At 43.2% G+C, this 17791-nt stretch overlaps 1 protein-coding gene across 1 annotated transcript in view; it reads left to right on the top strand.

The window, feature by feature from the left end:
* The window catches only part of fcho2 (FCH and mu domain containing endocytic adaptor 2), a 40527-nt gene that overhangs the window by 6905 nt on the left and 15831 nt on the right, over window positions 1-17791 (top strand). Inside the window, exons 2-7 of the mRNA XM_069673880.1 lie at window positions 4436-4527; window positions 9537-9611; window positions 9703-9844; window positions 12209-12361; window positions 12574-12678; window positions 17114-17212. Of these exons, the coding sequence (XP_069529981.1) occupies window positions 4436-4527; window positions 9537-9611; window positions 9703-9844; window positions 12209-12361; window positions 12574-12678; window positions 17114-17212 (666 nt within the window). The remainder of the gene's footprint in view (window positions 1-4435; window positions 4528-9536; window positions 9612-9702; window positions 9845-12208; window positions 12362-12573; window positions 12679-17113; window positions 17213-17791) is intronic.

Genomic DNA, 17791 nt, shown 5'->3' with positions numbered 1-17791 from the left:
ATAAGGGACATAAACATATGAAAAACACAATTTTGAGTGGAGGGGATCTTTAAGATTTTGGACTGAAGAATTCAAGAAATTGTGATTGGCAGTGTTTTCTTTATTAGCCAAATAATCAATTGCCCAGTAAAGACACATGAATATCTTGGACTCTTCTTTTCAGTCCTGGATGTAAGAAGACCAATGTATGTGTGCTTTATTGTTAGAACAGGAAAGCAGTATAATGTTTAGAGTTATTAGCCGGCCCTCCTTCCGTGTCATGGGTTGCGTTACTGCCTGTCGGGCAATAAACACTTGATTCCCTCATGCAGGATATTGAAGGTGGTGTTGCATTCTCAGAAACAGACTGAATTCCTGTCCTCTGCTGCCGGGCAGATGTTACATGATGACTGCAGCACTGTGGGGTTTTTGTATCAGGCCTTTAAGGTGGTATTTCAGATTAATGATGTCAGCAATGTAACAGTTTGGTTTTATCTCTGTAGTGATATAATTGTTTTGTAACATTAATACGGCATAATTTATCTTCATATGAGGCGAGAGTGTCTTAGATTTTTGATTTAAATTTTGTTATGGTCTTTTGTTTTGCACTTTAATGTTTATTTATTTTTATTTGACAAAGAGGGATGTAGCTTACAATTACTTACACTATCAGTTCATGTTTTCAACCTTAAAATACCCCCCCAAATGTATATAAAAAAATAAAATTTTCTTTAACTCATCTAAATTGCTTGTTTCGTCCATCCAGCAGTCTGAAAGCGACAGATAATCAGGTTTCTATCACAAACAACAAAGAAAAGTTGCTCATATCGCCCATGAAAGTGAACACGATCTATTAGAAATGAAAGGGTTGACCTGTCTTTAGAATCAAAGTCGAAGCTGTTTCGCTATTGTAAAGTTTTGTTAAAATAATACACAATAATCAGAACTAAACATATATTATAATTGGTCGTGGCTACCCATGGCTGAATAGCTAGCTTGTCCTGTTGTAAAACATAGTCCAACCATCCATTATCTATAGATAGCGGTATCTTTACCGGGGGCTGGAGCCAATCCTAGCGGTCTGTCAAACGTAATGTCAAATCATAATTACTGTATGTCAACACAATATGCAATATTAATGATTTTGGACCGTGCTAGCACACAGTTAGCTTTCAGGCTAATAGCTAAGCAAAGTGGTTCTTTGAGCTAAGCAGGTTAGAAATAGCCTTGTTGCAAAGCTTAATCTAAGACTAGTTCTATTTCCTGGACAAGTGTAGTTTCCATTTTGTAAACAGCTTATGTGATGATAATGATCGTTTCAGGTATTAGTCACATCCTCAGGTGTTTGTTAGGCTGGTGGAAAAAGTTCGATTTTGATTGCAAAACACATGAAAACAAAAATTAACGGTCTTCTATTTTAGTCTATGGCAATAAACCATACTATAAGCTTAATAATGCACTTGGGGTTAATTATCAGGAAATAATGAACTCAGTGGAGACCACTGTCCATTCATTTACGATAATGGACGCCTCACCAGGCATTAACCTTTACTTAAGACTTCCATGCACACTCAGCAGTGCCCAGTCAGCGTTCAGTGACCTGGTTAAAAAGCTTTTTTAAAGAACAGACGTGTCCACTATATAACCTGAAGTCTTACTCTAGCTACTTAACGCATGTTAAATCATGCATGTAATAGTATGGGAAGTTGCTGCTTTTTCCATTGAGGCTCGCCTTCTCCGTGCTTATTAGTGAAACTGCTCTTCCCAGCACACACATTAACGCACATTCATCCATGACCTAAGCTGCCGAGCAGTTACCTGCACTTTTTTTTATCTGCCTGGAGGATACAAAGACTCTGCAGTGTGTGCAGTGCAGACATGGTGATAACACTTCTCTTCCTTTTTTTAATGAACTCTCTCTGGAAGCTCTCTCAGCTGCAAGCTAACTGATTGACACGCGTGCTAACTTCTCTGCGTGTTATCCTCCCGTCGGGCGGTCAGATGCCTCTACATCTCAATCCGAGCATAATGAGTACTTCTGAATTTCTCAATATGTGGTGGGAATATTAAACACCCAGTACCAGGGATTTCATCAATGAGTGTCCAGACTAGGGCACTGAGAAACTGTGCAACACTGCGGTATCACTTCCTCCTGTTGCTTCTCATTGGGGCCTCAACTGGCACACATTTGTAGTTAATTTATAAATCTCAGATGTTAGTCTTTCTGTTCGTGTGTTTTGCTTCGTGTTAGATTATTATTTTAGAACGAATTCCCGTTTTGTAACCTGCCATAACGTCAAAAAAACCCGCCCCAAACTGCTTCCTGTATTTGTTTTTATTTTTCATTCGCATTCATTGATTTGACATTCCACATGAGCACCGTTGTTTGACTCTCTTCCTGTTGCCGTTCTGCTTTGTATGGAGCTGAGTGTGTTTTCACTCACTTCCCTGTTTTGTTGGCCGATAGACCAATTGTGTTTCTCACTTTGCGTTTCTTATACTTATGTAAGGTTGGTGTTACTGTTTCAGCTCCCCGTCTTTGCATGTCACGCTGTTTGCTTCAGGCAGGTTCGCTGCTGAACTTGTACTTTCTTTTATAGTAATCTTGTCACAACAGGAAGTACATCTCAGTGGCCTGCTCAGTGGGGTAAAAAACGTAGCGCTGCAGCCTGGAGAAGGATGCTTACTTTCCTTTTAATGTCTATTTGCTCTGTAAATATAGCACTATTTGAGCTGGGTCGGAGCTTTATTTTGACATAAACTTCCTGACCTTTCATCTCTGTCGATGTGGAAAAACAAGGCTGGAACCCACTGGTGTTGTCTCACCCTGCAGACCAAAGTGCTGACAGTGGATCGCTCCAGGAACCAGGAAATATCTGCAGCAGACCCGGTGTTGAGGTGACACAAAGTTGGCCTGCTTACTTAGACAAGAATGAGGATGAACGTTTGTTTCAGTGAAAGTACAAGTTTCCTTATTTGTCATCATTAGAGACCTTTTTCCAGAGCTAGTGCTTCAGCTATTTAGATGCTGATAAGCAGAATTTATGACATCCTACCATAAATAAACGGAGTCCTAATGAATGTATTCTGCGGGACAGTAGTTCAGTCACGCTGCTGCCTATCGCCTCTGCTCTCTCAGATGATCTGTGTGTTGAAATAAGGTCACTTCCTCGTACTTTAAGCCATGATTTGTATGTTTCCCTCAATGCTGAAAAACAGCCTGAAGGAGGGTGATGAGGAAGTGATTTCACTTGTTCTGTCCAAGAAGTGGCAAGAAGGCTTTAAATATGGTTTCTGTGTGTATCTTAAAAACCACCAAAGTCATTCTAGCAAAGGTCATCTGAAGTCTGTCTAATAATAAAGTTATGTATAAAGTTTATTATCTGATTCTGCTGTTGTGTCATTGATTGGTTTGTTAGCTTCTGACTGTCTCTTATCAGAGAGTTATTGCACAGTGCATATGCTGACTGATATTTAATGTGAAACTTTTTCTCACGCTTCAAGAGTATGACGACGACGCGTTTCAGTTCTTTGATCTTTGAGCAGAAAAAGATAAAAGCAAATGTTGCAGGTTCCTCTTCCCTTTTTTGACTGCAGTCCGTCCTTTAAACATCATGTTTTTTTTTCTCTTGGGGATCTGAAACTTTTCATGGGTGATTTCATTTTCTAGTTGACTTAAACTGTATCACTCTAGGGACACCAGTGAGGTGTGTCTCCACGGACACACAATTTAAGTTTGTAATATCAAAGATCTCAGTTTCGTTCTCTTTGGCGGCACCTGTGGCGATACACGGTAATCGCGGGAGCACACTTCCCAGATATACACAGACAGAGCTGCATGTGTGACGTCCACGGTTGGCTCCGGTTGTAACTCTTGATTTTCCTCGCTGACGGTCGCTTTCCTTTTCAGCTTCATCTGAGCGTCCACTGAGATGGTTTTACTTGACATCATTTATGTCACACTCTTTGTCCTTCTCTGTACATTTCTCTGTATCCGGTTCAAATATCATTTTATGGTAATAGAACACCACATCGAAAAACACAATGAACCCAACATTTTTCATTCATATTAATTATTCAGAGGGGAAGTTTGCACTTCTAAAGCATCGCTGCAACATGACACCGCTTTCAGGTTGCGTGGTTACGGAAACACACACAGACCGGCTCCCTCTTACCTTCGCTCTTCACTCTTACTTGTTCTTCCTTTCACTACTTTAACACACTTTTAAAGATTTGAATAACCTTGAATACACTCGAGCATGGCGAAGATGAGCATGGTGGACCAGAGGCTGCTGCAGACGCACCTGGAGGCCATGCAGACAGTCAGAACGCTGCTTGTAGAAAAAGCCTTGACGGTGACGTCCGATCGATACCTGAGGTATTGTTGTTTGGTCCTCTTGCTGCTCGTTCAGGTGACTGATCTATGTGTGTACTATTTTGTGTCTCTGAAATCCAGGGTGAAAAAAACAATGGCTTTGACGTGCTCTACCATAACATGAAGCATGGCCAAATATCCACCAAGGAGCTGACAGACTTCATCAGGGAAAGGTAAGAATCGTCCATCAGACACACGGCAGTTAGCTTTGTTTTGGAAAGGCGGCAAAGTCTAACACATAACTCATTAACCTGCTATCACGTCTGGTATTTTATGTCTTACCTGTCTTGTGGTTTTCCTCAGTAATTAAATCTATTTATAAGTCAATACCTGCATTTCCAGTTCGTTGTATTGCGCTTGAATCAACAGCCGAATGCTAAGTTTAGGCCACAACTAGGGCCTAAACTAAGGTAATAAGATGAATAAGGTATGTTGATTTGTAAGTCAACATCACGCTAGATTTAAACATCGCTGTATAAACATGGGACGACACAAAAAGGCTGATATTTAAGTGTAGAACTGATATTAATAGATCAGCCTAAGGTTTGCCCCATTGGCCTCCATTCCTGACTCAGCAATAAAAGTCAATATGATGCAATCCTAATCTACAACTTAGAGCCGGTTTACACCTGGTATTAAAATTTAATCTATACCCGGACGTGTAATCTGGAAGAGGAGAAACGCATGTTAAAGAAAGGTGTAAATGAGTTGTGATCAGAATGGAGGGAGGCAGACTAACTAACAAGATCAGATAAGTTACTTAATTAATCCCAAAGGAAATTATAGTAACAGATAAATCTGAATATACAGTAGAAATTAGAGAAATACAAAAAACAACTCGGATATAAGTGAGAATATGAAATACAACATAAAGAGTCTGGGTCAATGCAAAAGAGACTGATAGAAACACGCTGCATCTGCACCGATTATATCAGTCTGCTCTGACCTCTGACCTCAGGTTCTCTTGGGCACAGAGATAAGAGCTCAATGAGGAGAACAAGTACGCATTTAGAATACAGGTGTCAAAGCAAAGGCAAGATCAGATCATTTATCATCCCTCTAACAAGTACGTATGCAGACCCAGTTTTAATGCCAGGTGTAAAACGCAGCCTGAATTTCCCTGATTGCTACAGATGTCCATTTCAAACCATATTGATTTGTTCTGAGCTGAAGCTAAAGTTTGAGTTCATTATTGATTGATCTCCTAGTGATTATTTCACTTGATCTGTTAATGATTTAGGACAAGGCCGGACACAACTTCTCCGAATCTTGAGATGTTTTTCTTTGTCCGACCTAAAGTCAAAAACACATGCCTTCAGTTTGCTACGACAAAGGAAAGTTGAGAATCCTCTTATATTACAAGCTGACACAACATAATCTTTAGCTTTTTGAAATAATATTGCTTGAGAACTTGAGAATTAACCCTTATCAAACTACCATCCATCCTTTCTCCTCCGCTTATCCGGGCTCGGGTCGCGGTGGCTGCAGGCTAAGCAAGTTAGCTCAAACGTCCCTCTCCTTAGCAACATAATCAGTGCGCATGGATTTATACATCTCTTCCAGCCTAAAGAAATCACTTAATGCAGCTTCAAACTATTAATAAACACAGTATATTATGTTTGTACTTGACAGGATTGGGTGTGTGCATGTAATTGATAGATTTAAAACACTTAATTGCAGTCACAAAACTTCATCCATCCATCCATTTTCCTCCGCTTATCCGGGGTCAGGTTGCGGTGGCAGCAGGCTAAGCAAGTTAGCCAGACGTCCCTCTCCTTAGCAACATTTCCCAGCTCCTCCTGGGGCATCCCGAGTCGTTCCCAGGCCCAGTTGGACGTGCCTGGAAAGCCTCCACAGTGAGGCGTCCAGGAGGCATCCGAATCAGATGCCCGAATCGCCTCAACTGTAGCGGCTCTACTCCGAGCTCTCTCTGGATGTCTGAGCTCTTCACGCTATCTCTAAGGCTGTAGCTAGCTGTAGATTAATTCTTTGGAGATTAACTAATCAAGTAATCTACTTGCTAACACCAGCATGAGTCCCTCAAAAGGAGAGTCAGCACATTTAATCAGGAAAATGAGCCCATAAATTAACGTGTTCAACAGTGTGCCTAAAGGTAGCTGCAGATGAGTGTGAATGTTCTGCAAACTTAACCTCCCTGTGAAAGAAGCTTAGCTCACCTGTAACCTGGCATTACGTTACCGATCTTCAGAGTGTGCAGCCTCAGTAATACTTTAATAACAGCTTCTTCTCGAATTCTTTCCACCTCCTTAAAGATTAGCCTCACCGTGTCGGAGGTGTGTTTTTATAACCTGCTCCGTGATAGATGATCTACCACTGGAATCTAACAGTGGATTCCACAGACGACCTGACTGTGAGGAATGCACTCAGACGCTTCGACGTGAGGCTTTAAGTGGGGTTTCATTTGCTGGTTTTACACTTACATTTTATATTTAACATTATTTTAGAGCTAAAGTTTCAGTTTTATGCAGTTTTTTAACAACTTTAACACATTCAGCTGTTCCTTTTGTGGCTAAAGACTGCCTTATGATTGTCAGCACAATACTTACAAAGCATACTCTCACACTCGTTGAACTGTTCAGGCTCATTTGGCCGTAATAAATCATCTTTTAGCTTTTCATTCTGCTTAAACATTAACACTCCTTGCAGTCTGCAGGAATGCTTTCCATCATACTGCACAAATGAGTCACTTAATCATTCATGAAGGAGACAGACGTCCAGGTAGAAGTGAGTTAACTGTGGTGCTTTGGGTTATTTTAATCACACTGTGCTTGTGTCCAGACTGTGCAAGGCTTTTCAGCTCACACTGTGTCCGTCTGAAAAACTGCACGATGGCTCCCTCTGATGGAGAAAGAGGCTCGGTGCGCTGCATCTGTGCTACTGACCTCTAAAACAATACAGTATTTATAGAAGCACACACACATCCATTAAACCTCCTATAGAGGCTTTGTTGCAGCTATCAGCAGCTCTGCAAGTTGCAGAAACAGTTGCACGCTGATGCTGCATTCTCACTTCTTCTTTTACTCGAAGTGAACTCGACTAAATACTTAGAACAAGTGACCTACTAAAAGTTCACATACAAGCCTTATCCATATCTCTCAACTGCATCTGATAAGGTGAACCACAAATTTAAATGGTTACAGTTTGTGCTACACGCTCAAAGCTAAGCAGCCGTTGTTTGTACACAAAAACATGATAACCATTTTAAAAAGAAAGGAGATGATATGATAAAGTCAGACATCAGTCCCACTTAACAAAGAGACGTTGTAATTGTGTTTTTATTTAAGATTTTATCCTCTTTTGTCTTTCAAGATCTTACGCCTGCTGCATTTTTTTGTGCATTGCATTGTGGGAAACAGTCATCCACAGCCAACTAAAGAAACATAAGAGAGACATAACTGTTTTGAGTCGTATTTATCTGCCACTATTCTACTGTGAGCACACTATGTAGGCAGAAGCTGCTTAGAATTGGGATGTAGTATGGATTTGGGTCTTGGCCATATTTCATGATGTGACCTAAACATGGCTTTAAGTCTCTAAAGATTTAATTCCAACGTCAAAAGTTAACTAACCCTGGAACATAGCCAACATTTTGCCTTTCACGCCTTCAGTGAGAGAGAGGGGGGTGGATAGTGTTGGAAGCAGGGGAAGAGAGAGTGGGGATGGCACACGGCAAACCGTCCGTGGTCAAAAAGTTATCAGCCATGTCTCCTTCGAATAAAACCTGACAAAGACACTTTTAACCAACAGTCAGACTTGGATCATCTCGGCCCAAAGTCAAATCTGGTTTAAAGACTTCAGGGGACTGTGACTTCTTCCAGTATCTATACCGCTTATCCTGTTCAGAGTCGCAGGGGAGCTGGAGCCTATCCCAGCTGCCATTGGGCGAGAGGCGGGGTGATCGCCTGTCAATCACAGAGCTGACACATAGAGACAGACAACCTTTCACGCTCACACCTACAGGCAATTTAGAGTCAGCCTAACGAGCCTGTCTCTGGACTGTGGGAGGAGGAAACCTACGCATGCACAAGGAGAACATGCAATCTCCACACAGAGAGGCCCACTACGCCCGAACCGGGATTTGAACCAGAAACCGTGTAACTGTGACGCAACGGCGAGTAATTGTGATAAAATACAACCACCTGCAAAGTTTGACTTGTAGAAGCGATGTGGCCGTGTGTGCGTGTGTCTGAACATGAGGTCAAAAGGTGCGTGTGACCAATATGTAGGAAGAGCTATGAAGAAGAATAACCTCCTCTGTAAAGTGAACAACAAACAATTTAAAACTTGATTTAAAAACTTTTTGTAATAGTTTTACTTAAAGTCAGACGTTACTCCTTTACGCACACTTTACAAAATGAGAAGTGTAAAAAGAAACTTCTATTCTGGGCTCAGACAGAGATGTGAGATGTGGAAGTGGGAATGTAATGCATTTGGAGCTCGTCCCATCCTCCTGTGTTGTTGTTGTCTGTGTGTACCTGTGTGTGTTTACGATGGGTGTGTGCGTCTGTGTGTTTGTCCCGTTTCCCCCTGGCTGACCTTCCTGTGAAGTAACTGCAGAGAGAGAGAGAGAGAGAGAGAGAGAGAGAGAGAGAGAGAGAGAGAGAGAGAGAGAGAGAGAGAGAGAGAGAGAGAGAGAGAGAGAGAGAGAGAGAGAGAGAGAGAGAGAGAGAGAGAGAGAGAGAGAGAGAGAGAGAGAGAAGGCTGGCTAAATGAAACATGCATAATTCAGGCTTTCACTATAACACTGACTCTCTCTTCTTTGCTGCTGTCGCTTCGCTGCAGACGACGGAGTAAAAAAGGGAAATTGAGAGAAGCAGGGAGCTCGAACACTCGCTCTCATAGTGTGTCAGCCTCGACATGAGGTTCATGAACACATCGCAGGCCAAGCCACATTTATTTGCCCACACACAGTGCATGTGGTCAAACATTTATGTTGTACGTTCTCAGTGGGTGTTTTTGGCCGGGATGTCAAATTGCAAAGTTACACGCCCTGTATGAGCCGTGACCTTGTTGCAAAATTTTATATATTAAAATGGATTTTAAAGGCAGGATTGTTAGTTTGACATTGTTGACATGTGCTGCTGTTAACTCTCGGTTCAGTTGTTTGTGATCTTTATTTAATAATTGAAGAGATCTGTGTGTGTTCTTTGCTCTGCTCCAGGAGTACCATCGAAGAGGCCTACGCCAGGTCTATGACCAAACTTGCCAAATCCGCCGGCAACTTTTCCCCGCTCGGGTGAGTTTCAACAGTTTTCTTGTTTTTCTTGAGAAAAATGTAAGACGTTCTTGTCGTGTTCGAGCCGCTGAAGTGTCATTTTTCATCCCAGCACTTTCGCTCCGGTGTGGGATGTGTTCAAGAGCTCGACAGAGAAGCTGGCCACCTGTCACATGGAGCTGGTGAGGAAGCTACAGGAGCTTATAAAGGAGGTTCAGAAGTACGTGGAGGAGCAGGCCAAAGCACACAAGAAGGTAAGGACATGCAGAACTGTATCATTCTGTCTTTGCTTCATACCCCTGCTGATGTAGTACCAGCACCAACACGGTTATTTATTATACCTCAGCTTCTCAGATGTAAAATTCTGTCTAAACCAGGTCTGAACACAAAGCTGCACAAAAATGTTCCCAAAATAAAATAGAAAAAAATAATATTAAATCAGAAAGCAAGCAAGCCTGAAGGCCCGTGTCCACTGAGTGCCCTTTTCTGGCAGAAAAGTGCTGACAGGATGAAGCGCGTGTGCGGTGAGAGAAAAAACACTGCACGCAGGTTTTGTTTCTATGACAACAATAAGTTTAACTTACTACACAGCTAACGACCAGCTAACAACAAGCTTACAACGCGTTGGGCGCTAAGAGCACAAGCTACCAGCAACATTTAGTGTCCAGCCGATCTGCTCAATTGTTTGTTTGTCATATGTACAGCTCCGGGTTGACAGAAACTGACAAAATAAGTTGCTCTTCCATGTTTGGTGGTAACCACGGCGACGAGTGGCGTCCCACCTGATTGGTTGCCTGAAAAAAGCTTTGGTGATGACACCAGCGCCCTCCTGAAAAGTTCAGAGATTTTTACAACTCGGAGCGCTCAGAGTGGCCGCACAAAAAAGGCGGAGCGCTCTGAAAACAAACGCTCTGTCCTCATTGGGAACAATTGGAAAAAAGACGCTATGTGGATACAGGGCCTAATTTCAGAGCGCTAACTGTTGCTAGGTTACGAAAGTTGACCGTTAAGTCTGCTTTAAATTGCCCTGTATGATTAATTTTCAAAGAAAAGGTAAAAACGTTGAAAAGGAATCATATGCTGGTCTTTGCAAAAGCTCTACATCTGGAAATTGTACCCTTGAAACACGGAGTCTGGGTGCATGAGATAAATGCCAGTGACCGCCAGGATTAGTTTCTCCTCCACCATTGTTGTTAATAAAGTTGATATCAGAAGTCCCGCCCCTTTTTGACTTTGATTGGTCGGTGAGGGAGATGTGACGTTGACGAGCGCAGCCGTTTTTCCAAAGTTGACTGCAGCGACAAAAAACAGCTGAGGCAGAGGGCGTTTTGCACTGAGGACGCTGAACTGTATTAAAGGAGAAGTTCCGTTTATTACACACAAAGGATCTTACTCTTTAAAAAAAGGACGATCTTTGTAGGGATCATTTCCGTAATGTTGTCGGACACCTGGAGTAACAACTGAACCTGTCAGTGGCAAAAACAAACACTTTTAGTGAACGTGATTTGATCAGGCGCAGTTGCCACTGGATTATGTTACGGCCGTATCGTGGCTTAGGCCATCTACTGGTTCCTATGAGTCATTTCGACACACACATTTGTACAAATAGGGCCCAGGTTTAAAAACACAGAACTTCTCCTTTAATTTTGTATAGAAATGAACACTGTTAGTGTACACAGGCCCTAAGTTTTGCGTATTGGCTGTGACCCTCTTTGTTTGTTTTTTGGTAGACTGTATATGGATGAACAGATGGAGCTTGGGAGGATGTGAGAGGGTTGCACGTCCACGTAATATACAGCTTTTTGAGTTGCAAAAGTTCATCTTCCTTGTGAAAATGAACAGTTTTCATGTTGACCTGTTGTGACCTCTTTGTTTTCTGTTTTGTGCACTCTAGTCACCCCCTCCCCCAGAGTAAAAGAAGTTGACAGTAAGGACAAAGCTAGAAGTCGACCCTCCACAAGAACAGGAATATTAGATAGTTGATTTAATCCTGAAGAAACATTGCGTGCAGCGTTATTCCATAAAGCCGTTTTTGTTACACCTCACCCCTCTATCTCTCTCCTCCCCGCTGAGCCGGACCATCAGCTCATATCTCATGCATGAAGCCACAGAACACAAACTAAAATAGGAGCTGGGAATTAGCGGAGCTGTGTTTGTGCTTTCAGCATGACAAAAAGGCTGTCACAGTTTCTCTCCGTCACTTTCCGACTCTCCCCGTTTCCTCCCTGCTTTGTGATTCTTGGCTAACGTGCAGATACGCTGTACTTGCACGCTGTAGTTAAGCAGCGTAAATAACAAAAAATAAACAGTGTTTGTGGAGCAGGTGCCCGGGATTCTTTACATAATTTAGGGTTTGTTTCCTTTTCTTACTTTAGAGAGGTTTCTTATAACGGTGTCAAAATGAGTCAGATGTGAAGAGCTGCACAGAGTTTTTCTACATTGTTTGATAGCCACTATATAGCTTTAACTGCTTACTACTGTACTGTCCAACAGGACAATGATTAACTGTTTATTATGTTAAAGAAGGCGACAATGAACCCCGTGGTTCTACGAGCAATGGGTGACTCTTGCACGTATTATTCAGCCTGTTACAGTGCAAAACATTTGTGTGTCATTAGACAAAAGAGGAAGTGGCGTCCACCCTGGAGGCCGTGCAGAACATCCAGACCACCTCTCAGGCTCTGCAGAAGTCCAAGGAGATCTACAATGCCAAAACTGTGGAGCAGGAGCGCCTCCGCAAAGAGGGGGCCACCCAGAGAGATGTGGACAAGGTGGGAGGTCACATTCGCACGTACACACACACACACACATAATCACGGTATGGTAATAAGGCATGATGAAGTGCCTTAACTTTAACCCCCGAGAGCTTCTTGCCTTCAGATGTTTCCCTGCTTATTTTTCACTTGATCTGCGCAGAACAGAGGGCCATTGTGTGTCGTATAAACTGATGATAGCCATTTACGTGTCTGTTTATATTTTGCAGGCTGGAGTGAAAGCCAAAAAAGCCACAGAGACCTACAAGTCGTACGTGGAGAAATATGCCGCGGCGAAGTCGGAGTTTGAACAGAAGATGGCAGAAACTGCGCAGGTATGAAATACGTCCCCGCACACTCTCCGTATGCTCCGTCTCTGCGGTATGCAGCACTTTTATTGTGTAATCTCTCAGTCTATATGTGTGTGTGTGTTCCACATTCCCTGCCCTGTATCATCTCCAGATTGTGTTTTTTCCTCCGTAACGGAATCGCTGTGGAAATCCCTGATTGAATCCATCTGAAGGGCTGATTAGATAAACTCCAAATTAAAATCAGATCAACAGACTTTGGCCTCCATATCCTCCTTCCACCGCAGCAGCTCAGCCACCAGAACTGGTTCCAGTTAGCTTAGCGTTTTTTGTTTTCCCTCCCCTGGAGAAAGCGTCTGCTTCCCCGGTATCACAGTCTACGGCTCATCTCAAACGCTGCACATGTGGACGCGGGCTATAAACACTGAACACATGTGCTGTGACATCACCGGGGCGCCTACATGTGTGTTCTCTTAGTCTGAGTGTGTCTGTGTGAGCGTATGCTAGCTGTTATCGTATTGAAACAGAAGTACAGGCTTGATTCTGTCTCTTTAGCGAGGATGCCCGAGTGAGCTGTGGTTACAAAGGCTCCTCTTCCTCTTTATCCACTCTGTGATTTTCAAGTTCATGATTATTTATAGTCACTCTTCTTGGTTTACCTCAGAAGACCGGAGTTTGACGTAGTAAATACTAGCATTTAGGGCTTTGATCTACACCATACTGCTCCTCAGAGCCTGAAATGAACCCCTGTCTGTGTATCTCATTAACAAAATATTTCATCTTATGGGAGGAGCTATAAGTTTGTGTGAGCTCCATAGATCAGGGAACCGCTATCGGGCCTTGGGTCATTTAGTACCGGGCCGCAAGCTTTCACGTGACGTCACGACCCTCGGGGAACGCCCCCTTCGAGGGCAAACCAATGCTGTGTTCCGCTGCCCGCCAGCTTTTGAAGCGAATGATTCCCATCGTCTAGGCCAAAATGCCGGATAGTTGCTGTGCAATCGGATGTACAAACCGACGAGGAGACAAAACTGGGCTGTGTTTTTGTAGAATCACGTTTGAAAAAGATGGAGGATTTCTGCCATTAAATGTGCCTCTGTCCCAGGGGAGGGCAAAGCGCAGTCGTCAAAATACACACAGCTTTGCAACACTTCATGAAAGGTAATGTCGAGTAAACACTTGGTATATTAATTTTTGTATTTCGAACTATAAATCATATCGTTACGAAATCGTTCTGACATGGTTTGTTGTCAAGGGCCGAGGCAGCTAACTCTCATAGCCTTGATGAGTTACACTACTGTTAGCTAAAGTTAGCTAAAGAGTTTGGATGCTGTGTTAGATGTAAACAAACCCACAATGAAATGATTTGCAAATCCTTGCAATGTAAGTGACAGTGGCAGTGTAAGGTGACGGATTCTCTACAAGATATATTTAAACATCGCCGAAGTGGAGCTCTGGCAGGGACGGTTTTTAATGACGGAAATACGACCGTTGGTGTTGATTATGGATCACAAGTGCCCAAAACCGGAAGTTTGTCTTCGTATCTTGGTTTTCCGTTTGTTGATAGGTGATTCAAATATTCATGACTAGAAACAGGAGGACAATTGAACGGCTTGTGCTGCCTCTCTACGGAGAGTCCCGTGTGAGCTGCCGTGTTGGCCCGTTGTTTTGCCCGCGCGTGTCACATGACTGAAAACCATGAATAGGTATATGTGACATTCCGAACATACACAGAGTCAGAATCGTCGCATGGGCTGTGCGAAGTGTGCAACCGCACAGGACCTTATGCCTGTAGCAACACTTCAAAAGTAGCCCAATTCAGCTGGAAAACTGCGGACTTGGCAACCCTGGCTTCGCATCCCATGATGCCTTGATATGAAACTTTGTTTGATCATGAAGCCCTGCAGTCATAGACGTATGACAGCTGGTGGAGAAGAAGTTTATTTTACTTTAACTGTGTGCGGACGGATTGTGACGTTATTGAGACCGGAACAGAGCATCAAAACAAACACATCTGTGTCAAATCTGCTCCTCTCCTAACGTCTGTCTCCTCCTGATAACTCATAATCACCTCCTGCTCATCTCTTACACAGCGTGTGAAGACGTATTTTATTCTTTATAAAGGTTGTTCACGGAAATACGGGAGCGATCGCAACCTATTGACTCGGGGGCAGAGCATGAGAACCACACACTGCGTCCTCACTGCGCTGCATGATCATAAACTGCTCCCTGCTGGATCACATTGTTATAAATGCCGCTAAACTGCTTGTCGATCACACTCTGGATCATCTGTCTGTGACCCGCGCCGTCTCTCCTTCTAGTCGGATCGTCCCGTATTAAGACCAGGTCCATCAGAAATATTATAGCTACTGTCTGGTCCGTGTAGTCAAAAAGGGTGGGAGCCACTGCCATAGACCGCCCAATCAGACTCACGGGAAGAGGCAGGGACAGAATAAGGAAGATGGTGGACTTCGAAACTTCACGTGGAGTTTGGCATCTTGTGTATTTTTGTGCCAGAAGTTACCATACTTGGACGAGAGAGTAGAAATCACAGGTAGCAAAGCACTTATACCGAGACCTTACAAAATGCTTGCGTCCAATTGTTGCATCTGACGCTCTGGATTTCACACTGAATCTGATCAACATGCATCTGTAAACAAGCCATGTACCTCTCAGCTGTCCGTCTCAACTGACTGGACACATAACCACTCCAGTAAGAGACGGGTGACTTATCTATCGTGCTCTGTTTGTACTTTTTAAACAGAAAACACATTTTATATCAAAATATTTAGATGTTTCTTTCCTGCAAGTGACACACAATACAGCCAACTGCGAGTAACATTAGGTTGTTGTAAGTAAACATCCTGACAGGAAATGCACTCTTACCAGAAACCTGCAGCTCCCTCCAGGCAGCTTCCACCTTATTTGGATACTTAACTCATCATTTCAACTTCATGATGAAGCGCTAGTGACAGGACTTAGGCAAGGCAAGGCAGGTTTATTTATAGAGCACCATTCATACTTAGAGCAATTCAAAGTGCTTAACACAGTTAAACACAGAGCATTTAGGGCTCGATCAGACAGAGTGCATTTTAGCAGCTGGGGGTGTCATTGTTTTCAATGAGAGGCTTTTTGCACGCTGCTTTTGCGTTGCTGAGCGCCTCGTGTTTTTCCGCTCTGTGCGCCTCGCGTTGAAAAAACTTCAACTCAAAGCAGAAAAGCGCCCGACGTCATGGCCGTTTTTTCTCATTGTCCAGTTGGATGAAAGGAGGGGCGGGCCTTATGTCAGTTTACAATATCAATAAAATAAAAAATCAATAAAAATATAAAACAAGCCGCGGCAAGCTGCTCTTTTTTTAACCGTAGGCTTCAGCAAAAAAGGCAGTGCGGTGCGCCTCTGGTGCGCTCTGTCTGATCGGGCCCTAAAAGCAATGTAACATTAAGGAAAAAACAATATATTTTAAGATATAAGTTACAGTCCAGTCAGAACACTACAACAGTATATGCTGGGGCGCCTGTGGCTCAGTGGTAGAGTCATCTTTCAATCAGAAAGTCGGAGGTTCGATCCCCAGCTCCCTCAGGCTACATGTCGAAGTGTCTTTGGGCAAGACACTGAACCCCAGGTGTGAATGTGGTAACTGATTGACAGTTGGACACTTTACGTAGCAGCCTCTGCCATCAGTGTATGTGTGAATGACATGTGAGTGGGTGAATGTGACATGTAGTGTGAAAGCAGCTTTGAGTGGTAGCAAAGACTAGAAAAGCGCTATATAAGTACAGTCCATTCCATTCCATTTATGCTTAAAGCTATAATAAGTAGGATTTTTCCTTGCATTTTTTCAACCACATTCAAACTGGGCCCCTCCTCCTGGGCTCTTCATCACCAGAAGCTCACTCTCTGTACCTCTCTGAGCCATTGCCTGCAGTGATCAATGTCCTTGACTGGAAAACGGTAGTATTTAACTCCAGCGTCTCTCGCTGGGCCGTTCCTTTCAGAGGGAGGGGCGCAGTGCGTGCTGGGTGTTGTAGGAATGTAGAATGGGCGAAACCACGAGATGTTTGTACAACTTTCTCCTCAGCTGTGGCGCCAGTTTCAAATATCATTGCCTCTATCGATTACAGACACCAGCTTTGACTGACAGTGGCTTTTTCCAGGGGCGAACTGCTCCTTTAAACTCATCAAGAAATGTTTACTGAGGTAATAAATCAAGTGAGAAGTCGGCAAACGTGCAATCATACTTCTTTTGCAACCAGTGTAGTCTCCCCCTGCTGGTCAGTAGAAGGAATGCAGGTTTAAGGTACATCCACGTTGGCTTCATTTTTGAACCCTGGAGCCTACGACCCTTCTTATACACAGTCTATGATGATGCATATTTGACCTCCATGCAGATTTGTTGTGACGCTTTTAATTGCACGAATTGTTGCATTGCCGTGCTGTAACGCCCTCCACCTTGTGTTGCAGAAATTCCAAAACATCGAAGAAAACCACGTCCTCCAAATGAAGGAGATCATCCACTCGTACTCGCGATCCGTTGACGAAACGCACATTCAAATAGGAGAGGTGAGTGTGTACACACACACACACACACACAAACACTCACACATGCGCACATACATCCTCTGAAACATTCCTGTGGGTGGAGTAGGTGTCTTGCTGACCTGAGGCTGTGCTCACTGGGTTCACTGTGTGTCATATCAATTAGTGTCGACTTTGATCTCGCTAATCGTTTAACTGAGAACCAGGAAATGGTCCATTCAGCCTTTTATGCCAAGCAATTAAAAACTGATCAAAACTCCCTCTCAGCCGATCTGAAACACCTCCACGAGTCCAAACACTCGCAAATCCTGCGTCTGATCGTTACAAGTGCACCTCGGCCCTGTTTGTTTCTGGAGGGGAGTGTTTAGATTTGAGGTAATGACATCAAATTCGACCAATTGTGAAGCTTTCAAACATCATTCACAGATATATTAATCAGTGTTTTACATTAAGCAGAGATTTCTTTTTGTTTATTTATCCAACAATCACACTTTACACCAGTTTCCCACAGACTTAACTCCAATCTGCTGCTCCGCTCTCATTAATCTGCAGCTGCTCTGTCCTGATGCTGCTGCAGTTCTCTTAGCGTCCACAGAGGGCGAC

This window comes from Semicossyphus pulcher, unplaced genomic scaffold, assembly GCF_022749685.1.
Source record: "Semicossyphus pulcher isolate SPU_LCO1_2020_fin unplaced genomic scaffold, fSemPul1.0.p SCAF_22, whole genome shotgun sequence".
Classification (NCBI taxonomy): Eukaryota; Metazoa; Chordata; class Actinopteri; order Labriformes; family Labridae; genus Semicossyphus; species Semicossyphus pulcher.
Note: the sequence above shows the minus strand (reverse complement) of the source record. Positions and strands in the feature narration are given on the sequence as shown.